This window comes from Aspergillus ibericus (genome assembly GCF_003184845.1).
Source record: "Aspergillus ibericus CBS 121593 unplaced genomic scaffold BO80scaffold_91, whole genome shotgun sequence".
Taxonomy (NCBI): Eukaryota; Fungi; Ascomycota; class Eurotiomycetes; order Eurotiales; family Aspergillaceae; genus Aspergillus; species Aspergillus ibericus.
In genome coordinates, this window is record NW_020292189.1 from 1 (window position 1) to 24,424 (window position 24,424).

The window sequence follows — 24,424 nt, forward strand, 5'->3', positions numbered from 1 at the left end:
CCATGTTTTCCGAGATGAGAACGAGACCGCGTCCACCGGGCAACCTCGTGGCTCCATGCCGAGCCTCCGAGGCCCCGACCCGAACAGCCGGTTTCTCTCGTTCGGTTTCGGCACTTTTTTTTGCCAATCATGGCCAATGACAATTATTATCTTGTCCAAGATTAGTCCTGCACATCCCAACAGACTTTCAAGCCTCAAGGATCACCACTAGTCACGAGACCATCGCTAGTCTACGGCAAGAAATCCACCCGTTCTCCAAGCCAAGCCGCGCTGCCATTGCTCCCCGGGAAAATATCCCACCCTCCGACTGCCAGCCTCCCGCCCAGTTTCAACACCCCACTCCACCATCTGGTCATTGCAGGATCTTTTCGCACCATCCAGCCACTACCCGCGAATTGTCATATTCCGATGCATCACCGCCAGCGACAAAATTGCCAGGTTCTATTTTGACCTGCGATCAGGACTGCCCGAATGCTCCATCGACAAAATCTCCTCTTGACGTGGTGGATGCGGAGGACACATCCAGTGGGCCCGATCGCGCTAAAATATTGACTTCTGCAGGTCATTGTGCGAACTGTCTAGATACAATCCTTCCAATACTACGGGCAGGAACGATCGGAGTCTCTCCACGACCTCACTATTCCAGCCCATGGTAAGGACTGTCGCCCTATCACCGGAGCAGTCTGCATGGCCGACCCCGAATGAACCGATAACGGGACTGATGGACCAGATGTAATCCCCCAATAACACCAGCTGAACGGCCATATCCACTGGACCGTTCAGCTCACATGCATAACCCGTCGCAAGGCAACTAAGCAGTCACCTCTTGTCCAAGAAAAGCCATTCTCGAGCAATCAAGCATTCCGCGTACGTCAATTCGCGACATTCGATCCCCATCATGCGTTGCAGGCGGGTATGCCCAACATAGCGGCAGGGCCCCAGCTTGGTGAATTCGCACCGACCCCAACGATCGCCCGATGCCGCACTGCCAGGCCCTGATAGAGTCAGCTCGTAATTACCCTTGTTGATACCTTGTGAGTAGGGGAGAATCCCAGCGACGAGCACTCTGATCACGGCAGATTCAGGGGTGATAGCAGGGTAGAACATGCCGTTGCTGTCGAGAACCAGGGCTGCTGCATTATGGTTAATGTCGTGTCGGCTGTCTGCCGAATGCCGCGTGTCATTAGTTATCCCCACTGTGGCCTGTCAGATATCACATAGGGTGGAGGGGAGAGATGCCGAGCCACGTACCGTAGTACGTATACCCATCTGTTCCAATTCCGTTAACCGCGCAGGCATATAATCGCCAGCAATGGAAAGGGCGATAGGGTGGAACCATGCATAGCTAAATCGAATCAACTTCTACTAGGAGACACTCAGATTTCCTCGATGCTGCATGATTCCTTCCTGGGTATCTTTCAACTGCGACAGCGGATGATGCGTGACCTGTTGCATGCGCGGGACCCACTAGCCGGTCATCCTCCCCGATCCGTTGTCTTCGTACAGTCGTGCGACGAAACAGCCTTAAGCCTGGCGGGCTGCTTGTGCACTCACCCTCACTCCTGAACCGACCGGTGGGAGGTTAAACCGGGGTAGGAACCCCCGCTGCCTTTCAGGGCGTGCCGTTCTTCCGTCCCCTAGCAAAGTTTATTATATGGTTTACCATCGGCTGCGCGTGATACCTCCAAGGACCCCTATCTACTGTCATTAAATCGACCAGAAAATTCGGTCCATTCCTATGACAGACCTCATCAAAGGGTACTGTCATAATTGGTGGCGACACGGCGCTGCCGAAACATGTTCCACTGGGGTGGGACTGCGGCGGCGACGGGGATTCTCCGATCGCAATCAACGGATGACACGAGGTCACAATCGTCTCGGTCGGGAAGATCTATGAAATTACTCGTAATCTGTACAGATTGACGCAAGCTAATCTAGGCTGCACACCGCAGGAGACTAGGAATGGATTGGGTTACATCGGAGTCAAGGTCCACATGGATCCCCAGATGGGTCAGCCTTCCAGCCGGCCCGTGCCCAGCGAACTGATCGATCCCATTTCCCAGGTCTCAGAACCATTAAAGTCAACCAGGCACTAGCGGATCAGTCTTAAACCCGGCCAATCACGGACGGGCGTATCTTAACGGCGGCTGCTGCTAGTCGGTCGCATGGCGCTATTTTTATGCGGTGACACGAACCGGAGATGAGCCAAGGATCCTACTTAATCCTCACGCCCTGCTGCTGCTCTGCTGCTGCTCTGCTGCCCCCCCCCGTTGCTGCTCCAGTTCCACGGTCGTCACTCCTTTCTAACTCAGTCACTCGTTTGATTTCTACAGACCCTCTGTACTATTCTTCGCATTTTCATTCTACCTTCATTTGATTTTCACTTCCACAATCTTTCCCATCCTGCAAACATGCATCTCCTGGTTCTCGCCCTGGCGTCGCTCGCCTCGGCCATCAGCATCACCCAGCCGGCGTTGAATGCATCCTACCCCGCGGGTTCCACCGTCACCGTCAACTGGACCACCGTCGACACCGATCCCACCTACTTCAGTCTTTACCTTTGGAACTTTGTGTACTGGCCCCCGACCTACGTGCCCCTGGCGATCGACATCCCCACCGCCGATCTCTCCTACCCGGTGCACATCCCCTGCGACACCACCCCGGAATGGGGCTACCAGATCAGCGGCATCAACGGCACCAACGTCTACATCATCTACGCGCAGAGCGACAAGTTCACCGTGTCGGAGGCGATCAACCAGACTGCCTGTGTGGATACGCCTGCTACTGCTGCTGCTGCCTCCGCCTCCACCTGCGGGGCCCCCTCGACCGTTTTTGTCACGGTGAGCCCTACCGCGTCCAGCACTCCTTTATTCCACCACCACCACCACCACCACCACTCCACCCATCTCCTTCCGACTCCTTCACCCTCCACCACTCCCTCGCGCTCCGTCAAGCCTGGAATCGTGCCTAAGACTATTGGTTGGTGTTCAGACTATTCCCACCCTGTGACCCTGGACAAGGTCCCGACGCCGACCGATGTGCCGGAGTCTGTCCCCGCGGTGGCTAGCGTGACTTCGATTCCGACGGGCACCCCGGATGTGATTATCCAGACGGTCACCACCACTCTGGGTGTGGCGGCTTCGGATGCCAGCTGTCCGTTTGCTTAGTCGGAAGCCTTACTTGCTTGGATGAGTTCATTGTAATCTAAGATGGCTTGCACAGTCATGATTCACCGCCGTGTATCTTATTTCTCTGTGTACATTTTAACTGAAAGCTAAATTGATCAGTAAGATTCGTTGGAATTCTTGTTGTCTGTACCAGCGGAATGACAACGACGCGTCGCGCTATGTATGCCTCAGGCCATCCTTGCCACTTAACGTTCTTGAATCACCCACAATAAGGGAGAAGAGCTATCGCCATATCAATCCCATCAGATATTCTGATTCCATTGTAGATATTCTCCTGGTTAGAATAAAAAAGGTATTCCTAGTAATGTGGTCCACTTCATCTCAGATTCCAACAAAAACTAATCACCCCACGAGACTTGCGGAACCCACGAAATGACAAAGCTGTCTGAATACGAAACAGACGGTATTGATATCGTCAATCTGTTTTATTCCTATCTCGCGAATCACTGACAATTAACTCCGACATCCAGAAATAGAGCGGTTGTAAGAATCAGCTGCAGGTGACATCACTGACATGCAGCACTGACCATCGGCCACATCGGTTTGATTTTACTATGTAGTCGACCAGTAGCTCGCTGTGTGGCGCTCAGATGTACCCCATAGGTAGGTGGAGAACTGCCTAGACCATTCACGGAAGGATCCCCTCCAGCAAGAAACTAATTGCAATTGCGCAGGCCATTGATATCCCGCTTCGTGTAATCCCTAGACGGAAACGGCTTTTACATTGGCAATGATGCACTGAAAATCTTGATAATACAACTAGCTGGCATGAAGGACACGGTTGTGATTCATGATTGAGCTAAGCATGACTGGAGCTGCAAAGTAAAGACAGGCGTGATCAGATTGCCCTCGAGTATTGCATACTACCACTCAACGCATGTTTGTACCATGCAGCCACTGCATCAATCACCCTACACCCACCCATAAACATGCCAATTGACACATTACGGTTGCTAGCAAGCTGCAACTCGTGTTATCTCGGATTATCGCGGATCAAGGTTCAATGATGATCATCGAATGGGTCCGAACCAAAGAACTGCTCCGAACCTCCGAGGTCCCGAGAGTAACGAGCCGTCCATCCGCTGGGTGAGGCCGATGCCTCGATTGTCTCAGTAATGAACGGTACTGATCCGAATCATCCAGCGGGTATAAAGGCAGGCTCCCCTCCTCAAGGCTCATCACACATCAGCCCACTTCACCATCACCTCCAGCAAGCCAAGCAATCATCATGACTGATCACTCTTCCTTCAGCGTGGACCACTCCTTCCGCGCCTTTGTCGAGGCCCTCCGCGCCGACAATGACCTGGTCGAAATCAACACCGAGATCGACCCTCATCTCGAGGCCGCCGCCATCACCCGTCTGGTCTGCGAGACCGACGACAAAGCTCCCCTGTTCAACAACCTCAAGGGCATGGGCCAGAAAGGCCTCTTCCGCATCCTCGGTGCCCCCGGCTCCCTCCGCGCCTCCAAGAAAGACCGCTATGGCCGTCTCGCCCGCCATCTGGCCCTCCCTCCCACCGCCAGCATGAAGGAAATCCTCGACAAGATGCTCTCTGCCAGCACCCTCCCCCCGATCCCTCCCACCATCGTTCCCACCGGTCCCGTCAAGGAGAACTCCCTCACCGGCGATGAAATCGACCTGACCGCCCTCCCCGTCCCCATGATCCACCAGTCCGATGGCGGCAAATACATCCAAACCTACGGCATGCACGTCGTCCAGTCCCCCGACGGCTCCTGGACGAACTGGTCCATCGCCCGCGCCATGGTCAAGGACCGCAACCACCTCACCGGTCTGGTCATCGAGCCCCAACACCTCTGGCAGATCCACCAGATGTGGAAGAAGGAGGGCCGTGACGTCCCATGGGCGCTCTGCTTCGGTGTGCCTCCGGCGGCCATCATGGCCTCTTCCATGCCCATCCCCGACGGCGTCACCGAGGCGGATTACGTCGGCGCCATGACCGGTCGGCCCCTGGAACTGGTCAAATGCGACACCAACAACCTGCATGTCCCTGCCAACGCCGAGATCGTCATGGAAGGTACCCTCTCCATCAGCGAAACCGCCAACGAGGGCCCGTTCGGCGAGATGCACGGCTATGTCTTCCCGGGTGATACCCACCAGTGGCCCGTCTACACCGTCCACAAGATCACCTACCGGACCAACCCGATCATGCCCATGTCTGCCTGTGGCCGTCTGACCGATGAGACTCACACCATGATCGGTGCCCTGGCGGCCGCGGAGATCCGCAAGGTCTGCCAGAATGCCGGACTGCCCATCACGGATGCTTTCTCTCCGTTCGAGTCCCAGGTCACTTGGGTGGCGTTGAAGGTGGACACGGCCAAGCTGCGCGCGATGAAGATCGCCCCGAAGGATTTCCAGAAGCAGGTCGGTGATGTGGTGTTTGCGCACAAGGCGGGATATACGATCCATCGGTTGGTGTTGGTGGGCGATGATATCGATGTGTACAATGGCAAGGATGTCATGTGGGCGTTCTCGACCCGGTGCCGGCCTAATGCTGATGAGACCTTCTTCGAGGAGGTCCGTGGCTTCCCGCTTATCCCGTACATGTCGCACGGCACCGGGCGGCCGAACAAGGGCGGGAAGGTGGTTTCCGATGCCCTCATGCCGACCGAGTACACCACCGGAGCCGACTGGGAGGCCGCCGACTTTGAGCACTCGTACCCGGAGGCCCTCAAGGAGAAGGTCCGCGCGAATTGGGAGACCTTGGGATTCCGCAAGTTGGATTAGCTTCTCGCTTAACACGCCCTCCCCTTGTACCATGATGTAAATAGATCATAGACTGTCACTCTCCATTCATATACTAGCATTCAATGTTGCATCAATATCATCAAACTGGGTAAACACATAAACTGCACCTATTCTCAGCATCTAATCTACTGCACCCCCGCAGATACCCGTCTGAGCCACAATGAACGACCACGTCGTGGGGGTCCGAGAGAACAGGTTTAGGGCGGTCCTCGATGACCACGTCCTCGATGACCACGTCCTTGATGTCGCGCAAGACGAATGAGGGGTTCTACACTGTTAGATAAGTCGTTTAGAAGATAGAGTACTCACCTCCATTGTGCTGCTGAATGATGATGATGATGATTGATTGATTGACACTCTGATCGAGTCGTGTGTACTGCTTTATATACCTCAAAGTTGCATGGTGGGGGAGGTCTATCATGGAGGGGCAGGTAAACTTCCCCAGGAGCAGACGAGTTATAATGTGGCGAAAGTGGGATGTGTGAATTTGGCAAGGTCGTTGGCGAATGAGTGGAGGGGGTTTGCGAGGGTGAATTCGGTCTCGCCCGGGTATATTGATACCGGGTTGTCGGATTTTATTGATCCCAGGATGAGGGAGTTGTGGATGGGGTTGATTCCGATGGGGAGGGAGGGGGTCGCGAAGGAGTTGAAGGGGTTGTATGTGTATTTGGTTAGTGAGGCGAGTAGTTATACGACTGGGTCGGATATTGTGGTTGATGGGGGGTATTGTGCGAGGTAGGCATTTACGGAGGTGAACATAATTGTGGTGGATGTGATGGGATAGGAGATATGCAATGATAATGTCTTATGGATAGGCTTCGGACTATTTGGTGTGAATAGGTTGGGATACCATTTTGAAGTTCTCTACCTAGGCAACCGACTGAACTGTAATTCCCTGGTTATCTCAATCATCCGGTAAATGCTAAAGCACCCACAATCGTCCATCATCATCACAGACGATCAAGTCAAGTCTCACCCCGCATGACCCGGCTAAGGGCTTCCCCGGATAAACCCCACGTTGCGCGGCCACTCCGGGATTCCCCCACTGGCACAGTCCCGAGCCATCCCAACATGGCAATTCCGGCGGTTCGGCTGCGGGGAAGTCGAGCCCGGTTCGGGCAGTGATCAGTGTTGTCTCTCCGATACGAGGAGTCAATTTGGTCCGGGGGTAGGCTGTGTCTGGTCTGGTCAGCCGGGCTGATGTTGGGTATCCCGATGAAGATAATGCCGTATCCGGTTGAGGGATTTAGCTGCTGTACCCTCCGTGTATACCATTGTTGGGGGGTATTGAGGACGTAGGATCATAGTAGTTAGAAAGTTAATCTTTCCCCTACCTTTGCTTATGCGTACAGCCGTACTTGGGCCACATCATTCCATGTTGAAAGGCTAAATAGTTCAATTCTCAAAGCAATCAAAATTCCATTTTACCGATCACCATTATGGTATGGAGCCTATTAACTCTTCAGCTGGGTAACAGAATATACACAATCACTAGGCCTCATACTACAGATCCATATATCAATAACGTCTCTGTCATATATCCATCTCTAGAGTGGATATTTCTAACCGTTCGGTTAACCGTTTTGCTTGATACAGGTTAAAATACAATGGTCAGGTATAGATATTATAAATTAATAAAAATATATAAAATATTATTATTATGTAATTTATATATATGAGCAATCCATTTTTGAAGATTACATAATTTAATTATGTAATACACTGATATTACCGTATAATACACAACGGTTAAGAAATCACTAAGAAAAAGGGCCTCAAAATGATTAATACCGTATTAAATACAGGTCACTGTATTGCATGGTATTCTAAATGTAATTTATAAATTTAATACAGACCTATATCTAAATACAATTTTAAAACAGATAATTTCATTACAATTCCCTAACTAATACCTATTCTAAAAGTTCAGTATTTAACCTGGACGGTTAAGAATAACCAGTCTACCAGCACTCCCAATTATACAAGCCCTGTATACAATACCTAAGCAAGACTTACACCTCTACATAGTATTTAAGACTAGTAACTATTTAGATAATAAAGCTAAGCAAGTTATAATTATATATAGCTTTATTAGGTAAGATTAACCGATCCAATAGACTTATATTGATTCTACCAGCAGTAAACACCAAAAAATTGCATTTACAGGATGGCCGCTATTAACCGCCGTACACTAGTCACCACGCACGCTGATAAGCTGAATGCAGCCCCTCCCTCAATCCCGCTTAATCCCCGATCGGTGTCCACTTCACACATCTGCGCGTCTACACTACTGTGTACTCGTTGCGCCGCAGACCTAATATGTAGATAGGAGTTGACTCGTACACTTCATTGAACTGATGCATTTTCTTGATACGGGAAGAGACTGAAACAAAGTATATGGTGTCAAGTCCCTGAGTTACATGGTAATTTGGGTGATGTGGTTCCAGCGGATTGAGCGCCTTTCTCCCTTATTGACTAAATTGGCTGGTACGGTGAATCGTTGAAGGGAAAAAAACAAAAAATAAAACAAGCAAACACAATAGCAAGTGGGGAAACATGTAGCATGCGCAACAATACATGCCATGCCTTAGACGTGGAGTAACAGAGTCCACGTCGAAAATTGGTTTCATCTGCATCGGTGACTTGTTACCAATAAGCTCGTCAACCCAGCCGATTAGCAAGGCGCGTTTATGTGTGATAAACCCAGGAGAGGGTGGAGGATGATGTGGGTGACAAGCAGTAAGGCAGCGAGGAAGAGCGATCGTCACTTTAAACTCCCGAATAAACTTTCTACACCGAAATTTAAGGTTAGCTGTACTTGGCGATGTATAGCTTGTATGGGTCAGGTAAATATAATCAAAGGCCCCATTCACCTCGGCGCAATCAACAAGGCTGCGTGTGTAATGTACATTGTCCTCGTTCTTTCCCTCGGAGCGACCATAACGAGGATCGTTATAGCTTTTGAGCATAGACTACGTGACTATAATACACTGTCAGTAATATACTCCCACAGAACTTGGAGAAAGGGGAAGGGGGACAAGAAGAGAAGAGAATGGTAAAACGAGGAAACGGGGAAGGAGTCAAGAGAAACACAGTAAAAGAAGAAGAAGGAAAACATACAAATTATGCATCATATGGACATCCTTCCGCATCGCATCCGCCCGTACCTCTGCCAGAAACAGCTGCACGGCCTCTGGACTCCATCCCAGGATATGAGTGAATGTTGCCACGCTGAACGCTTCAAGACCTTCTAGGAACTGAATCATATTGAGAGCGCCCGTTTCTTTCTACTTCAATTAGATTTGTTTTATTGCACGCTCGTAGGGTCGTACCATCCGCTTATTCATGGGCCAGGGCCCCAGCGGCAAGGGGTACACGCGGTGGTGGATGTTGCGAAACCCCGCGGCGGCCGCATAGTCCGGCAACTCGGCCCCGACGGTCACCGGGCGACCCATGCGGTCGCAGGCTTCAGCAAGTAACTTGTAGAATTTATTGACGTTGTTGTCTTCGGTGAGGGTGCCGTCTTGGCTGTAATTGACGAGGTGGAATTCTTGGAATTCAATCCAGCCCCCGTCGCGGGTTTGTCTGGGGTTGGTTGTCAGTTACGGTGGGCGGAACCGGAAGGGGTCCATACTCGTAGGCTTGTCGGAAGAGCTTGGGCCAGTCTTTGATCGATCCGCACATGTAGCGCGCGTGGATCAGGTCGAACTGTTCACGCGGGGGCCATTCAGCCTCCACGTCGTCTACTTCGAAGACCACGTTGGGGGGGACACTGTTTCTTGCTTAGTGCTGATTCTAGGAAGGGGGGAGGAACATATACAGATCGGGTTGAATAGGACTGAGGTCGTTTCCGATGATCTGAACAGTCAGCCGCATAGCAAGGTATCAGCATTCCGATTTACCATTTTTATGTTTGGAAATTGGTCGCCTAGATGTATTAGCCCGTTGCGATGCACCTCCAGATCAATGCTTACCAACTTCCAGGGCCCAGATGCCGGTTCCCGTGCCAATGTCCAGCACCCGCAGCGGCTGCTCCACATCCACCGGGGCGAGGAACAGCTCGCCGCCCATGGCCAGCTTGAAAATACAGTGCATCATGTCCAGTCGGCTCTGCTCGCGTTCATCGTTGGGGAATTTGTAGCCTGTCGTTAATGCATCATCGCTGCCGGAAGACCCAGGCACACTTACTGCCCTCCTTGTACGCGTGAAAACGCCGTCCATTGAGCCATTTGTAGTCGAGGACGGAGGAGCTCAATGAGGTGGCATAACTGTCACTAAGAGAAGTCAGTCCTGCATAGGACTCTGGTACGGGACATACACGTCGGTCGGGTATCCTCCGTCCCCCATCAGACCCCCCCACGGATCATCCTAGGCGCTGTCAGCCGGAATGTACTCCACAAGTACTATGGTAACTCGGTAACCACCTCGGGGTCGACCTGCACGTGGTGCACGGACGGTTCCGCGACCTCGATGGATTCGATCGGGTGGTCGGACGACATGATCACCGAAGGTGCTGTCTCGGGTGGCTGAGGAGGTTGGTGGTGGTGGGGAGTCAGGCCAAGTGGCCACAAGCTCGGCTACTTAAGTACCCCTATACTAACCTGGAGATGGTATAGCCCAGCCCTGCAGGGGTTGATTGTTCTTCGTCTACACATCTACACTGGATTGGAATGGTATATACTGGCAAGATCCGTGAGGGAATCACAGCAATTATTTTCTCGACACTAGTAGAGAAATTGGCGTCAGATGATCTGTAGAGGTATTCACACCAATACTGTGGAATGGGATAACCCACCTCTTGGCAGAATCCGAGGTGGGTTTGGCGACGACTATCCCGAGAAGGGACTAACCGACGGTCGCAATAATACCCAAGGGGGTAGATTAAACCCATCTTATCTTAGCGGATACCAGACCCGTTGAGAAATCGGCAATTGTCACCCCTTGCACTCCGGAGCCGTTTTCATTCCCCTCATTGCCCCTCCTTGACTTTTGCTTCCGCTACCTGGAATATCTAAAACATGACTACCCCCACCGCTCTGGCCGATTTGGCCGCTCAGATCAGCCACGCCACTGAGCAAGTCAATGCGTTCCTCGTGGCCAACGGCCATCCCCAGCCCTCATTCGATCGTGATGCCCCCCCGGCGTTCCCGGATGCGCCGGCAGCCGTTCAGGCCGCCCGTCAGCAGATCCTGGATGCCTGTCAAACCATGTTCGATGTCCTCGTTGGACCGGCCGAGCATCTCCGCTGGTTGGCGTGTCGGGTATGCCATCACCAGAAAAAAAAAAAACTCAATCATTCGAATTACTCTATGGACTAGAAAAAGAAATGCTGACAGGTCCAGTACCACGACATGTCCAGCCTCCGCTGGCTATACCACTTCAACATCGCCACCGCCATTCCCCTGGACCGGGCCGTCCCGTACAGCGAGGTGGCCGCCACCGCTAACGTGGACGAGAACCGACTGAAGAGTGTGCTGCGTCTGGCCATGACGAACCGGCTCTTCTCCGAGCCCCGTCCGGGGTTCGTGGCCCACAACGCCGCCTCGGCTCTGCTCGTCACTTCGCCCGCCCTCAATGATTGGGTCGGGTATACCTCTGAGGAAACGTATCCCGCGTCGGTGAAATTGGTCGAGGCCACGGAGCGGTATGGGTCCAGCCAGCTCGCGCATCATGCGGCGTATAACCTGGCGTTTGATACCGAGGAGCCTATGTTTGTGCATTTGCAGCGCTTCCCGGAGCGGGAGCGCAGGTTCGCGAATACTATGGTCGAGATGACCTCCACGGAGGGGTATGGCGTGCATCATTTGGTCGATGGGTATCCGTGGGAGGAGGTCGAGGGGACGGTGGTTGATGTATTTCGATTCATTCGTGTTCAGCATGGTATTTACTGATGACATCTAGGTCGGTGGCTCCACCGGTCATGCCAGTATTGCTATCAGCCACAAAGCCCCGGCAGCCCGGTTCGTGGTCCAAGATGTCGAGGGCGTGGTCGAACAGGGCCGTGCCGCTCTCCCCCCTGCCCTGGCAGAGCGGGTCACCTTCCAGACTCATGATTTTTTCACCCCGCAGCCCGTCAGCGCGGACGTCTACCTCTTGCGCTTCATTCTACACGACCATCCCGATGCCCGAGCTGTGAACATCCTGCAGAACCTCCTACCCGCGATGAAAAAGGGCAGTCGGGTGATTCTGAACGAAGGCGTGTTGCCGGAACCGTTGACGCTGGGAAGAGGCGAGGAGAGAATTGCACGGTGAGTAATTCATTTCTGTCTATGGCCTAGCTAATATGAGTAGAATCATGGACATGGAGATGATTACTACGTTTAATGCCCGGGAACGCCCCCTCGAGGACTGGAAGAAGCTTTGCCAGGATGCGCATCCGGGGTTGAAGTTGAGGCGCTCGTTTAAACCGGCGGGGAGTATCATGTCGATTATGGAGTTTGTGATGGAATAGGTGGTGTGTTAGTCTGTTTCTGTTGACATAGACCCTACATGATCGTGTGTTCGAGGGTGATTTTCAGAATTCAATCATCTTAGCCGATCGGAAAGCTCGGGTGCAGTAATTTTCGTAATCTGACATGACAGATACGGTCATGCTGGGCTAAAGCGCACAGATATAGTGTATCTCTGGTCATGTGACAAGAAGCACAATGCTACGGATAACCAAGGAAGCAATCAGCCCGAACCTGTCTAAGAAGCCGTTCCGACTCGGAGTAATAAATATAACTACGGGGTGTGGAACAGGGCCTTCTATTCCTCTGCCGTACTCAAGCTACTGACGCCACAATCTATCCCTTCTCAGCCCCAGCGTAGAAGGTAGAAACACGGCATATCTCAATATAACATCAAGTCTATAGTAGAGGCACAGCCAAGTGAACTAGAACCAGACTTGTGCGAATGAGTGCTCATGTTATAAAACAATATTCCTCTCTACCGGCTCATACGCAATCCCCCACTCCTCACAAAGATCCCTCTTCCGGTAATCCGTAAACGCCCCGAGATCATCATCGATCGGACCCAGAATCGCGAGGAGACTTCTCCGATCGCTAATATCCTGGAGGCATCGGCCTGCCACGTACAGCGGTTGCAGTAGGTACTTCCGGACCACGGCGCTGGGCATGCCGTGCGCGATGGGGATGATTTCCGAGGCGTGGTGACGGAGGCCGTCCTGTAAGGCGCGGTATGTGGCGAGGAGATCTGGTTGGTGGGGGAGTTGTTGGAGGAAGAGTTCGAGTGGTCGGTTGATGAGGAGGACCATTCGCGCCATGTGGTAGAAGGCCATCGCGATGGCGCAGGTGTCGCTGGAGAACCAGGTCTCGCGGGTGAAGAGGTTGGGGATGGGGTTGGACTCGAGGGAGTCTGTTTGGGTGGTAGGTTGAGGTGGCCAGCTGACGGGGGAGAGGAAGCTGGTTGGGAGGATACTGTGCCATCGGTCGAGCTCGCCGTTGATGTAGTTCCACTCGAGCACGTTGCTGAGGTTGGCGTTGACCATCAGACACAGCAGTCGGATCAACGCTTTCGATAGGATCGACTCGGTATGTCGCTCGTCGGTGTAGTGGATGATGAGAGTTCCAGTATCATCCAGAGGTAAGCCCCCGAACTTGCGCCACACGGACAGGTCGTCGGTATTTAACCTAGTATGTTTTCGTGACACGACTGCAAAAAAAAAACACAAATTAATACTGCCAACTGCGGTAGGGGATGACTCACAGGCATCCATCATATCATTAATAGCCAGAAACCAAAAGATAGATTCAACCACAGCCACCGGCTGCGGGATTGGATGCGAAGGCTGCAATTCTACCGCGCCACTAAGATGGGGACGCAGCAGTTTGTAGATTCCGTCCAGATGACCTGACCACGCCCGCAAGGTCACGCTCAAATCCGCATACTGACACAGCATACATGCAGCCAGTAGGCGAAATGTCGCCGCAGCAATTTCCTGTTCGCCCAGAACACTGTAATCCACACTCTGCGGCGTCAATCCCGACTGGTAAATACACGCAGGCGACATGTGGCAATCCGAGCGGTCCTCGTGGGAAATCGGACGGGCCAGGATCTGGATGGCCCGCTCGTAATATTTGGCTCCGTACCAAAGAAAGTCCCGCTTCGAATCGGAAAAGGCTTTGAGCATCACCCGGTGACAGGACGTTTGTCGGATGCTCGACTCCGGATCCTTCAACTGGCCCAGCTGCTTCGCGGCCAGCGCGCACGCAGCATATCGGACCCGCGCACTCAAATCTGCCAACGTCACAATATAACGGCTGAAATATTGGGTGTCGGTCCCGAGGTCCATCCACCTTCCGGGCCCGTCGGAAAAATATCGTAGGAAAAACGCAATCTCACATCGGTCTTGATAGCTATCCTTGACTGCATCATCCTGCCAGAGACAGGGATCGGTGGGAGTCCGAGACTGCTCGTGACGGGGTCGCCGACCATTGCTATGCGAATGGGGACTTGAATCTGGGATCTGGATGGGCGGCTCTCTAGGAGCCGGAGGGGATTCTCTAGGCACTGGGAACCCTCTGCTTGGGGCCACAGGGGCCACAGGGGCAATCGAAGCAATAGGGGCAATAGCAGCAATAGGGGGCCCGGGGTCAACGCCTTGACCAAAGCCATGACGTCTGTGGGGGCGGGCGAAGTCGGCGCGGGGGGAGCCGGAGCGGCAGACGGGATCTCACGTGGTGTCTGCGCTGGCTGAGGGGTGTTGGCCACCCAGGTCCCATCCGGGTTGGCCGTGTCGTGGGCAGAGTCGGGCACAGGGGAGTCGGGAGACCGACTTCTCGGGCGAGTGTCGTGGCTGCGCGGCGACGATCCCGGGAGAAAGGAGTACGCATGGGGCCGGAACAGACTGTCAATGATGCGACAGGAGCGACCACTGCGCAGACATTGGCCACATTCGGGCTTCTGCTCATCACACTTGATTTTCCGTCGGCGGCATGCAGGGCTGGAGGGTCAGTCAGACTCCCCAACCGGGAATGGATGGACGCACCAGCCCTTGCGGGAACGTTGGGGTTTCCCTCCTGGGAAGTCGACGGTGGCTGGGGGAATCGGGCAGTTGGCCCGTCATCGGAGGGGACGACATTAGGGGTGCCCATGATCTAATCGACAGACAGATGAGGTCGTCGAGGTGTGACGCGAGGATGGAAGCCCGTATCATGGGCCTCGCGTGGTTCTCCAGCAAGGAACCCTACTTTGGGCTCACCGGCGGATGGCTGACCGTCTGGCTGACGGTAAGTCTTACACTATGCCTATGCACTTGCCTATGCACCGTTGCTGACTCTTTAGGTGGCATGTGCCACTGACATGACCGTATTCGGGTACGACCAAGGTGTTTTCAGTAGGTTTCCTCACCCCCTTTCCGGACAACACTAAGCCTCGCAGGTGGTGTGGTAGTGACGGAGAACTTTCTCGAGACTCTCGACCTCGTGGAATCGAGCAAAACGCAGGTTCTGTCGACGGTGACTGCCATCTACGACGTGGGCTGTTTCTTCGGGGCCATCGTTGCCTTTAGCTTTGGGGAACGGCCATCATGGCCGTGGGCACAATTCTGCAGGCGAGTTCGTACAATCTCGGGCAGATGTTTGTTGGTCGTGTCGTCTCAGGGTATGTCATTCACCCGACCCTTTCAACTCATCTAACATATCGGAATAGCCTAGGAAACGGCATCAACACCACCACCGCCCCAATCTGGCAAACAGAGACCTCCTCAGCGCGGTGGCGCGGCCGACTCGTCATCTTCGAGGTGTTGATGAATCTGGCGGGATATTGTCTGGTCAATTGGATCAATTATGGCTTGTCCTTCCACGGGGGTTCAGTCGCGTGGCGATTCCCTATCGCCTTCCAGTTCTTTTTCATTTTTATCCTGTTTGCTACGGTGCCGTGGCTGCCGGAGTCGCCCAGGTACCCCCCACCTCTATTCAATACACAGGTGGTGAGTGCTCGCTGGACATGGCTAATAGGAATTAGATGGCTCATGGCCCAAGGCCAGGTCGCCGAAGCCATCGAAGTGATTGCCTGCATCGAAGGCAAATCCGTCAACGACCCATCCATCTCCACCCAGCGCAACGAAATCGAATACAGCAACTCCGTATCATACTTCGTATTCACGTCCGGCGCAGTGCTGTTAGTCGAGAAAATGGGTCGACGCGGTCTGAGGATGATATCCACCATTGGACAGTTTTTCTCCTTCTTGTTGATCACCATTATGTTGTAAATTTGCGGAGTCCAGTCCCAACGGGGAAAAGTTTGCCTCCGCGTCGAATGTCTTTTTTCTTTCTCTTTTATATTGCTTTTGGAATGGGCATGTTGGGCGTGCCGTGGCTGTATCCGACGGAGATTAGTTCTCTGCCCAGGAGGACGAAGACGGCGGCAGTGTCGACGGCGACGAATTGGTGAGTTGCCAACCCTAATCTCGTCGATTAAGCTAACTAGCCAGGATCATGAACTTCGTGGTGGTGGAAATCACCCCCATTGGTATCCAGAGCAACGGGTGGAAGGTCCGGGTGATTTGGACGGTGTTTACTGCGGCCTTCCTGCCGGTGATTGACTTTTTCTATCCGGAGACAGGTGAGCACACCCAGTAATCAGGCTGATTTAGACTGACATTTCTAGCCAACCGCACACTCGAAGATCTCGATGCCTATTACCGTTCCAACCCTCCCCTCATTGTCATCAACGACCCCGATGCCATCAGCGTGAAGCGCCCACTGAAGTACATCCCGCACGAAGACGAAGAGCTCCGGAAGACGGCTGCCCATGGGGGAGCGAACCTGTCCAAGATGGATGAGCAGACCGTCGAGCATATGGAGTAGAGGAGGCATTTGTGGTTGTACTATCTGTCTTGTGGATATCCTGTGGATGAGTGCTGTGGTTGTACTTTTGGCTTTGATTTCTTACTGATTTCAGCGGTCCGATGATTATGATGATCTATGTCTTTTATGGATTGCAGGGCAATATCAAGAAACCTTCAATTCATCCATTTTCAATAACGAGATCTTCCACGTGGAGACATGGCTCGATGCAATCTGTCATGTACATTGCCTGTGAGATAGCATATATACTGATTTATTTAGTTGAGGAGCGAGACCAGGGGTGCGCAATGAAGCGACGTCTCCTTATATGGCTGCGTCATAAGGCACCAAGGCAGCATGTCAGATCTCCCAGTGATGAACTGAACATCTTCGGCTGTCTCAGTCGGCCCGTACATGGGGAGCTTGCGGCACCAACAGCCAACTGATGCCCGTGGCAGCGAGCAGAGCCAGCAACATGGGCTGCAAGGCCTTGACGCCCGTATGAGAGGAGATGATCCCGGTCAGCACGGGGAAGAGGGATCCGCCGATTTGACCCAGGACGAAGACGAAGGCTGGATGGAAGTTGTTAGCACTTCATTGAACATACGTGATTGTCTAAGAACGCACCGATTCCCGAGGAGCGTATATTGGCTGGGAAGATCTTGGAGGCGACTGAAATTCCCTATAGAATGTCAGTCTGTCGCTTGTCGTAGGTACTGCATACTTACAGTCGCGAAAAATGGACCGGAGAAGAATCCTAACAGGGAGATCGCTACAGCCTCGACGGCAATATTGGGGACCCTGGTTATAAGTCAGTTGATACAACTTGCACCAAGAACAGCAAAGGGACACTGACAGCCAAAAGACCAATTCCAACCCCACGCACAAGGCTGCATAGATAAACACCATGCGACGCTCTCCGAGTCGATAAGTGGGTTCCGCTAGGATTAACCGACCGAGAAAAGCTCCGCCGTAGAAGCCGGTCGGGATATAGCCCATCTGTTGGACGTCCCCATGTCGGACGTGCACCAGATACTCGACAATCCAGCCTATTCATGTCAGCTCTGCTAGAATAAATAACTGCTGTATCCTACCCCCTGCAGTGATGGCTGCCCCGAGGAAGAAGAAGAAATACAAGCTCGTCAGCCAGACAGCCGGGACTCGGAGTGTATCCTTGATCTCCCTAACAGCACGGTGACGTCTCGAATCGGTACTATCACTCCGCTGAGTTGCTGGGCCTGATGCCTCGATAAACATCCGATCGCGAAAGGCGACCAGCACTAGCGCCAGATTCATCACCCCCAACCCCAGCGGGAAGAGATAGAACAGGTTCCACTGCGATTGCCGATTAGCCGAGGCCACCGCCGTCGCAACCAACGGTCCGACCAGACATCCCGCCATATACATGGCATGGATAAATCCGAGCCATCGATGGGCGGCTTTCACCGAGGACACATAGGTATTGGCATGGGTGTCGTTAAAGGCCTGTCCCAGACTCGCCAGGAAGAAAGTGATCGCATACAGCGCAAATGGGGGGAGCCAGGCGCGCAGTGCATGAGCGAGTACCTGGAGGGCCGCCCCCAGGGCCAGCATGGCCCCTAAACCCAAGTACTGGCAGAGGGAGCTATTGGTGAGAGCGGCGATGAGCCAGCCGATGAGAGTGGACACGTATCTGATGTGATCAGTGGACTGCTTCATTCTATTCCGCCGTGCACAGGAACATACACGACGACCACCAATCCAGTGCTGACATGGTAGGACTGTAGCACGTAGGGGAGCAACGACCCGAGACTACCATCGTTGACCCCAGCGACGAAGAAGGAGAAGCCGGATGCGATGAGTTTGAGATAGAACGATTTCTCTGGGATGACATCCACGGGCCCTTCTGGCACGGGTGGGACCGGGGCGTGTCCGATGGTCTCGGTTGCCATGATGTTGATCACAAGTTGCTGTAGCAGAGAGAAACAACCTAACTATCCCTAACTATCGAACAGTAATCCACTCTATAAGTAGAGCATCGGAGACGGTGATGGAAAAGATGAGCAAAATGAAGTTGATCTATGGATCAGTGTGGCGGGAAAACCTGCCCAAAGAGGCAACATGGGCAACCGGCTCGAGCAGGCTCGTCAGGCCGCCATTTGCGGAGTCTGGAGAAGCCTTCCCGGTCGCATTTAGCCAATGCTTTGGATTCGTTGGGTGTCTTTTGCTAAGAGGTCCAGCGTGGCAGTTCCTTCGTATTGGCACTCGTCATTGTGGTAATTCCTGCTTTGTACCACGCGGAGACAGCGGAGGGCTTTGCATGTCCCAGATATATATTACGGGTGGTCTGATGAACACCTGTCAGATTAACCTGGAAGTGGGACAAACTATTGCATATAGAATTTATTCAATCACCAGCCGACTTCTTGTAAGTACGCATATGTCCTATCTTATCAAGATATTCGTATATCGAACTTCCCTGCTCTTGTGTTCTTTGTCGGCGATTCTTCACATTTTCTCTTGTCTTGTGTCTTGTACTTTGAGATGTTGGGCTTAACCATGACATCTCATTGGCTCTGCGGCGCGGGTAGCTACGGTAGTCGGTTGTGTTCAGAATGGCATTTCCCCAGCGGATGCCAGGGTCAGGTGATGTCTCCGCGCTCTATTTTTAGGTCCGACGTGCACGTGACCGATATGGGCAATATCCCGAGCGGATATACTCAATAGATCATAAGTTATACTCATACGGAATGAGCGTCTGATCTGGCGGGGAGACAAGATTATCTCTGTGCGGATTTGAGCCACAGCCCTGTCTGTGTATCATCTTGAGGACAAAAAAAGTATTCCACTGCTTGCCATACGAAGAATGTGAATGTGGAATGTTAGCCAAAGGGCACATGGAAGCTAGCGTCTGCGACACTTGCAGTGTAGAAGGAAAGATGAGACTAAGACTAGACTACGCGTTCTGTGCGTGATACACCCTGACAATAGAGCTAGATGGGCATCTTCCAGGCAATCCTCATATTTATCCTCAGTGTAGTCTCGCTCAGTACAACTAAACCACGCTGGCTGCTGTCCTCGGCTCTCGCGCCAACCAAGCCTTCATGAAGCGATAAGACGGCTGGCAACAGACTAGAGATCCGATCTGTGTTTCAGAGGCGTTGACCCAATCCTCTCATGAATAGCGGCCGCCACCTCATCACTGTTCTTCTCCAAAAACACCATATGACCGTTCCCGTGAATCCCAATCTCCCCCAGCTGCAAATGCTCGGTCCGTACCCCCGCTTGCTGCAAGAACCGCACCGTGCACCAATCATACGGGGCATGGTACGAGGCCTCCGTGGTCACCAGCAACACCGGGATCTTGCCGAGGTTCAAAAGCTGGCGGGCCGGGGGATCCTCGGCCTGGATATAACAGTCCTTCCGGTCCGACGAGTCGGCAGGTAGCACCGTGGTGACCAAGTCCGTCTTCGGATCCGACACCGGGGGCGCGTACGTGAGGGGAATATCCGTGAGGCCGTACGGTCGGGCGGGACCGCTGCCAAACATGGCGTTGTGGAAAGGAGGCCCGGCTGGCTCGATAGCCACGATGGCGTAGACCAAATCCGATCGTTGGTCAGCCATGAGCCAGGCCATCAGGCCGGCTTGGGAATGCGCGACCAGAATGACCGGCTGGCCAATGCGATCCAGCAGGGCCGTGCCGGCCTGTTGCATGGCCGATTCCTGGGAGATGTCGTCGCTGACCGATGGGACCGTGCTGGCATAGTATGCGTCAAAGATGGGATCATGCATCAGCCCAGTGCCGGGCCATTGCGTATGTAGCGAGGCTTGCGCCCACAGACCATATTGGGCGGGCGCGGTGAAGTATTTTTGCAGGTGTTCGGCCGAGTAGGTCGCCAACGGGCCGTTAGCAGCCTGCCAGGGACTGCGGCCCCGGAACGGCTGGTCAAGCAGGTAGCATTCGTAGCCCTGATCGAGGAAGTACGATGCCCATCCGGGTTGGCCATCCGGCTTGTTCAGCCAGTTCTATGCCCGTTAGCAAACCAGCCACGCATCTCGGGGCGTACCTACGGTGGCAGTCTGAGCCAGGCCATGAATGAAGACGATGGGATGGGGTTGGGTAACTCGCGGGGGGGTGAGCTTCTCCACGTAGATCTGGTCGGTGAAGATATGTTCGCCCTGGCTGTTGAGGGTGTAGTTCCCGCCGACGTAGAAATAGGTCCGTTGGTGGGTCTCGGGGCGGGAGGGGGCGACCAGGGCCAGCAGATACAAACACAGCTTGGATAGAATCATCTTAGGTTGCAGTGAGGTTGCAGATAGGTTGATTCAACGATTGTAAGGTGGTGGTGATGATGATGATGTTCTGTCAAGTCGGGGTGGGATTGTCGTGGCCATCCCTTGCAGTTGTCCGCGCCTTCCGGTTGGATCGATCCCATCCGAGCTGCAGGCCGCTCCTCCAATCAGGCCTGCTGTGTGTTGCTCATCGCGACACATCGTGAAAATACAGGTCGGGAACCAGTCAGTCAGTCGACGCATTATGGATTTGTGTTGCGAGTATCCAGATGGAGTCAAGGTAGTACCCCTTGGTTGCAGCGACAGCCTGGCCTTCTTTGTGCCTTAAGTCAAGTCACTCAGCTACACGAACTATGTTTCACAGAGATCGATCTTACTGATAGGATGAGCGTGCCCGGAGATGACCGCGTTTCATCCCTCGACGTGATGACACTCACTCCCGATGGTGACACGGTAACAAAGAAACCGATTCAGCCAAAGGGCCCCTTTTGAATGTCAGCCTGTACAAGCCAGAAGCCAGCCATTTCACTAGATCAGACCCTAGTGCTGACCCGTCTGGCGAGGCCCCAAGCCAGCCTGGTCGGGCCATCGATCGTTGGCTGGAGCGTGTGAGAGACCCCTATTCCCCCCTGCTAATACCAATTTCCGGCCCCCCACCGGGGCTGCAGAAGACAATTAAGCATCGTGGTCTCGGCCAGCAAAGCTTGTCAGCCTGTTCCGCCCCTGCCCAACAGGCATTGGTCAGGTAAATCACTCAGGTCGGAATTAGACGAGGAATAGAGTTAACCAAGCGAGCCAATGGCAATACCGGCATAGATTGCTGCCTATTCTGCAATGCGCTTGAGGCTGAAGCTTCGGACGGAGATGGCAGACCCTGACCGTAAGGCTGTATCGGTGGGTTTCAGTGGGTATCGTTACCATACATACGTCTGCCGGACAATACCGTCAGGCTGCAGCCTGCCATTCATCCTCCGGTTCCTGGGAATTCCCGCAAGTGCGGACAGTGAAGGAACTTCAAAGCGAAATGCCATGGCCAGACCACACTCTTCTTCCATCCATTCTACCGCGAACAGCCCGTCGGTGATGGTCTCTCCCACCCGTTTGGTCAAGCGCTTTGTGCGCCGGACGTGCCGACATGACTGGAAATGGCTGATCGCATCAGCAGCGTTGATCTGGCTGTCAGCCGCGGTCTGTCTGTACGTGCTGTTGGCATACTATCTGGCCGAGGATCTCCGTCTCGTTCCGGAGACGATTCAGCGGGCACGGAATGTGCTTCTCGTGACCGCCCATCCCGATGATGAGACCTTGTTCTTCAGCCCGACTATCCTCCATGGCCATGACAACCCGGATGTCACCCGTGCCTTGTTGGTCTTATCCACAGGTGTGTGACATGACAACCGAAGACTATCCACACTAACGAGGTATAGGTGACTACAATGGCCTCGGAGACATTCGTAAAGGGGAGATCGAACGCAGTTGTGCCGCGCTGGGCATCCAACCCGCTCGCTGTGTGGTGCTGGAGCATGGCGCATTGCAGGATAATCCAAAGAAGTGGTGGCGCGAGGATGTCATTCAAGATATCGTGGCGCATTACGTCCATATGTGGAAAACCGACCTGGTATGTTTGGTATATTGATGAGGGACAACGCTAATGGTATAGATCTTCACGTTCGATCATGGTGGCGTCTCCGGCCACATTAACCACCGGGCTGTCAGTGCGGGAGTGCTGTAAGTGCCTATCACCACTATCAGGATAATGACTGATGGATTAGGAACTACGCGCAAACCTTCCCTCACACGCCACCCATCTACGCCCTACAGAGTACCTTTCTCCTACGCAAGTACTCATCGCTGCTCGACTTGGTGCTCACCTCGGTGCCATTCTCCTGGCGCATTACCAAAGCGCTCTTTACACGGCATGGAAAATTGCTCGTGGGAGGACAGGATCTCTACGGCGACAAAGCACTGCTGGTCAGTCCGTGGCGGACCTATCTCATCGCACGGGCTGCGTTCAGTCAACATGCGAGTCAATACTCCTGGGATCGGGTACTGTACTTGGTAGTTAGTCGGTACATGTGGCTTAACAATCTGTACCGCATTGCATAGATTCATTCATTCCTCATATCATGCCTCGTATACTGCATATTCCATAAAATGTTCAAATACTGTACCCTCCATAACCAACTGTCCCCAAATACAAGTAGGAGCTATTACAGATCTATTCAACTATCCCACATCCAAGCACCCAATAAACAATATCACGCAAACTTCTCCCCCTCCTCCATTCTCTTCCTCACGCGACAACTCCTCACCCTTGACACACACAACACCAACGCCCCCACCACCCCCACCAACACCACCAGCACCATCCCAAACGCCAACCGTTGATCCATATTGGCAAACGCTTTAATCAGCCGTGCATCTTTCTGATGCCATGAAGAACTGCCTAGATGTCTGAATAGCGGAGTATCCACGATACCATTGAGCATATGTAACTTAGGATTATCAGGAGGACCGGTAAGAATACGGAGGTGGGAGGTAGTGCGTTCCATGGTATAGATGGTCCTATTCCACAACATATCAGTTATACATTCCCAATAACAAAGCGGCGAGGAGATGGGGGATCCATACGACGCATAATGACACCCTGTACTAAACATGACCGTAATATACGGCAGCAGCGACCACCGACGATTAAAATTGGGAAGATTCCGTACGAGATCCCCCACGTAGGAATTGTTCGGTGCCGCCAGCATCATCCCGATGGAGATGCCGACGGGGTTGGCGGCGGGGGCGACGAATTCGAATTGTCGGAGGGGTTCGAGGGAGCGTTTGCATGCGAGGTCGAAGTCGAGGATGGCGCCTGTTGGGTATTAGTCTTGCGGTTCTGTGAGCTTGGGTTGTGGTAGGGAGGGAGGTACCGCCGTAGGTGTGTAGAATCATGTATCGCAAGGCATCGACGCGCTGGACTAGGTGTGGGTAGCTCTCCCAGGTGGGTAGGAGGTGCGGGTAGTGGTTCTGCACGAAGTGACTGGCGTTGCGGTCGTCCCAGAGAAAGGCCTCCCAGTTGGGATGTTGCGCGAGGCACGCGTCCCGGGCTGCCTGCCACTCTTGTCGCAGTGGTTCGGGGCCGAGATGGACATGGTGAAGGCGTGCAGGAATGAGGGTAGGCAGCCCAGCATCTGCAGTGGAATAGGTGCGGTTATAGGCAGCAAAACTCAGGTCGAATCCATCATGTTCCGGGGTGATGATGGCCGCTGCAGAAGACGCTTTCCACACAAAGGGCAACCGAAGGAGCAGGTACAAATTCCCCAGAAATGGAGCCAGCAGACAGGTCAGGATGAACACCAGGATCACTGCCAACAGCAGTCGCAAGCGCGTGTGAGCCATTGCCGCGGGAACAGTGC

The 24,424-nt window shown here is 53.4% G+C and overlaps 13 protein-coding genes across 13 annotated transcripts; 6 read left to right on the forward strand and 7 right to left on the reverse strand.

Moving 5' to 3' along the window:
* Positions 1-819: 819 nt before the first annotated feature.
* Positions 820-1,339, reverse strand: BO80DRAFT_450626 (uncharacterized protein; the record flags this gene model as incomplete). Its single annotated transcript, XM_025721827.1, has 2 exons — positions 820-1,196; positions 1,252-1,339. The coding sequence occupies 2 exons, from the start codon at positions 1,337-1,339 to the stop codon at positions 820-822; spliced, it is 465 nt and encodes a 154-aa protein (XP_025569291.1).
* An 885-nt stretch (positions 1,340-2,224) lies between these two features.
* BO80DRAFT_430279 (GPI anchored serine-threonine rich family protein) lies at positions 2,225-3,393 on the forward strand. Its single transcript, XM_025720677.1, has one exon. It carries the CDS (start codon positions 2,412-2,414, stop codon positions 3,165-3,167), a length of 756 nt encoding a protein of 251 aa, XP_025569292.1. The 5' UTR covers positions 2,225-2,411; the 3' UTR covers positions 3,168-3,393.
* Positions 3,394-4,416: 1,023 nt separating this feature from the next.
* BO80DRAFT_369919 (UbiD family decarboxylase) lies at positions 4,417-5,934 on the forward strand (the record flags this gene model as incomplete). The annotated part of the gene is made up of 1 exon (XM_025716418.1): positions 4,417-5,934. One exon carries the CDS (start codon positions 4,417-4,419, stop codon positions 5,932-5,934), a length of 1,518 nt encoding a protein of 505 aa, XP_025569293.1.
* Positions 5,935-6,376: 442 nt separating this feature from the next.
* Positions 6,377-6,679, forward strand: BO80DRAFT_319225 (NAD(P)-binding protein; the record flags this gene model as incomplete). The annotated part of the gene is made up of 1 exon (XM_025715109.1): positions 6,377-6,679. A coding segment is annotated over one exon (303 nt), but the record flags the coding sequence as incomplete, so codon positions are not given.
* Positions 6,680-8,353: 1,674 nt separating this feature from the next.
* BO80DRAFT_290380 (uncharacterized protein) lies at positions 8,354-9,143 on the reverse strand. The gene is made up of 3 exons (XM_025714992.1): positions 9,076-9,143; positions 8,829-8,935; positions 8,354-8,745 (listed from the first exon to the last, which is right to left on the reverse strand). The coding sequence occupies exons 2-3, from the start codon at positions 8,894-8,896 to the stop codon at positions 8,424-8,426; spliced, it is 390 nt and encodes a 129-aa protein (XP_025569295.1). The 5' UTR covers positions 8,897-8,935; positions 9,076-9,143; the 3' UTR covers positions 8,354-8,423.
* Positions 8,638-10,489, reverse strand: BO80DRAFT_430281 (S-adenosyl-L-methionine-dependent methyltransferase). The gene is made up of 11 exons (XM_025720678.1): positions 10,380-10,489; positions 10,274-10,323; positions 10,144-10,229; positions 9,930-10,097; positions 9,858-9,883; positions 9,776-9,813; positions 9,590-9,727; positions 9,288-9,540; positions 9,076-9,242; positions 8,829-8,935; positions 8,638-8,745 (listed from the first exon to the last, which is right to left on the reverse strand). Exons 1-10 carry the CDS (start codon positions 10,452-10,454, stop codon positions 8,908-8,910), a joined length of 1,029 nt encoding a protein of 342 aa, XP_025569296.1. The 5' UTR covers positions 10,455-10,489; the 3' UTR covers positions 8,638-8,745; positions 8,829-8,907.
* Positions 10,490-10,912: 423 nt separating this feature from the next.
* On the forward strand, positions 10,913-12,406 carry BO80DRAFT_395019 (putative O-methyltransferase; the record flags this gene model as incomplete). The annotated part of the gene is made up of 4 exons (XM_025717296.1): positions 10,913-11,216; positions 11,298-11,807; positions 11,857-12,203; positions 12,244-12,406. Exons 1-4 carry the CDS (start codon positions 10,974-10,976, stop codon positions 12,404-12,406), a joined length of 1,263 nt encoding a protein of 420 aa, XP_025569297.1. The 5' UTR covers positions 10,913-10,973.
* Positions 12,407-12,862: 456 nt separating this feature from the next.
* On the reverse strand, positions 12,863-14,296 carry BO80DRAFT_369917 (uncharacterized protein; the record flags this gene model as incomplete). The annotated part of the gene is made up of 2 exons (XM_025716417.1): positions 12,863-13,608; positions 13,663-14,296. Coding segments are annotated over 2 exons (1,380 nt in total), but the record flags the coding sequence as incomplete, so codon positions are not given.
* Positions 14,297-14,569: 273 nt separating this feature from the next.
* On the forward strand, positions 14,570-16,766 carry BO80DRAFT_460166 (general substrate transporter; the record flags this gene model as incomplete). The annotated part of the gene is made up of 9 exons (XM_025722376.1): positions 14,570-14,574; positions 15,134-15,185; positions 15,241-15,292; positions 15,337-15,490; positions 15,607-15,855; positions 15,922-16,164; positions 16,200-16,346; positions 16,391-16,521; positions 16,567-16,766. The coding sequence occupies 9 exons, from the start codon at positions 14,570-14,572 to the stop codon at positions 16,764-16,766; spliced, it is 1,233 nt and encodes a 410-aa protein (XP_025569299.1).
* Positions 16,767-16,860: 94 nt separating this feature from the next.
* On the reverse strand, positions 16,861-18,783 carry BO80DRAFT_395023 (putative MFS transporter). Its single transcript, XM_025717297.1, has 6 exons — positions 18,471-18,783; positions 17,840-18,417; positions 17,602-17,794; positions 17,474-17,546; positions 17,373-17,427; positions 16,861-17,317 (listed from the first exon to the last, which is right to left on the reverse strand). The coding sequence occupies exons 1-6, from the start codon at positions 18,674-18,676 to the stop codon at positions 17,145-17,147; spliced, it is 1,278 nt and encodes a 425-aa protein (XP_025569300.1). The 5' UTR covers positions 18,677-18,783; the 3' UTR covers positions 16,861-17,144.
* A 1,073-nt stretch (positions 18,784-19,856) lies between these two features.
* BO80DRAFT_369905 (alpha/beta hydrolase) lies at positions 19,857-21,017 on the reverse strand (the record flags this gene model as incomplete). Its single annotated transcript, XM_025716416.1, has 2 exons — positions 19,857-20,750; positions 20,796-21,017. The coding sequence occupies 2 exons, from the start codon at positions 21,015-21,017 to the stop codon at positions 19,857-19,859; spliced, it is 1,116 nt and encodes a 371-aa protein (XP_025569301.1).
* Positions 21,018-21,885: 868 nt separating this feature from the next.
* On the forward strand, positions 21,886-23,181 carry BO80DRAFT_430289 (PIG-L family deacetylase). The gene is made up of 4 exons (XM_025720679.1): positions 21,886-22,398; positions 22,445-22,635; positions 22,678-22,745; positions 22,790-23,181. The coding sequence occupies exons 1-4, from the start codon at positions 22,047-22,049 to the stop codon at positions 23,121-23,123; spliced, it is 945 nt and encodes a 314-aa protein (XP_025569302.1). The 5' UTR covers positions 21,886-22,046; the 3' UTR covers positions 23,124-23,181.
* Positions 23,182-23,275: 94 nt separating this feature from the next.
* BO80DRAFT_369948 (glycosyltransferase family 32 protein) lies at positions 23,276-24,407 on the reverse strand (the record flags this gene model as incomplete). The annotated part of the gene is made up of 3 exons (XM_025716419.1): positions 23,276-23,582; positions 23,649-23,880; positions 23,939-24,407. 3 exons carry the CDS (start codon positions 24,405-24,407, stop codon positions 23,276-23,278), a joined length of 1,008 nt encoding a protein of 335 aa, XP_025569303.1.
* Between the last annotated feature and the right edge of the window lie 17 nt (positions 24,408-24,424).

Excerpts from the sequence above, each read along its gene's own strand:
- BO80DRAFT_290380 (XM_025714992.1), bottom strand. The coding sequence starts at position 8,896 with ATGGTCGCTCCGAGGGAAAGAACGAGGACAATGTACATTACACACGCA. Across the intron at positions 8,746-8,828 it reads GCCTTGTTGATTGCGCCGAG|AAAGTTTATTCGGGAGTTTA; the intron begins GTGAATGGGGCC and ends ATTTCGGTGTAG.
- BO80DRAFT_430279 (XM_025720677.1), top strand. The coding sequence starts at position 2,412 with ATGCATCTCCTGGTTCTCGCCCTGGCGTCGCTCGCCTCGGCCATCAGC.
- BO80DRAFT_395023 (XM_025717297.1), bottom strand. The coding sequence starts at position 18,676 with ATGGCAACCGAGACCATCGGACACGCCCCGGTCCCACCCGTGCCAGAA. Across the intron at positions 17,795-17,839 it reads GGCAGCCATCACTGCAGGGG|GCTGGATTGTCGAGTATCTG; the intron begins GTAGGATACAGC and ends TGACATGAATAG. Across the intron at positions 17,547-17,601 it reads TTGGAATTGGTCTTTTGGCT|GGTCCCCAATATTGCCGTCG; the intron begins GTCAGTGTCCCT and ends ACTTATAACCAG.
- BO80DRAFT_430281 (XM_025720678.1), bottom strand. The coding sequence starts at position 10,454 with ATGTCGTCCGACCACCCGATCGAATCCATCGAGGTCGCGGAACCGTCC. Across the intron at positions 9,728-9,775 it reads AGTCCTATTCAACCCGATCT|TGTCCCCCCCAACGTGGTCT; the intron begins GTATATGTTCCT and ends AGCAAGAAACAG. Across the intron at positions 8,936-9,075 it reads GTCCATATGATGCATAATTT|TCACGTAGTCTATGCTCAAA; the intron begins GTATGTTTTCCT and ends AGTGTATTATAG.
- BO80DRAFT_430289 (XM_025720679.1), top strand. The coding sequence starts at position 22,047 with ATGGCCAGACCACACTCTTCTTCCATCCATTCTACCGCGAACAGCCCG. Across the intron at positions 22,399-22,444 it reads CTTGTTGGTCTTATCCACAG|GTGACTACAATGGCCTCGGA; the intron begins GTGTGTGACATG and ends AACGAGGTATAG. Across the intron at positions 22,746-22,789 it reads GCTGTCAGTGCGGGAGTGCT|GAACTACGCGCAAACCTTCC; the intron begins GTAAGTGCCTAT and ends CTGATGGATTAG.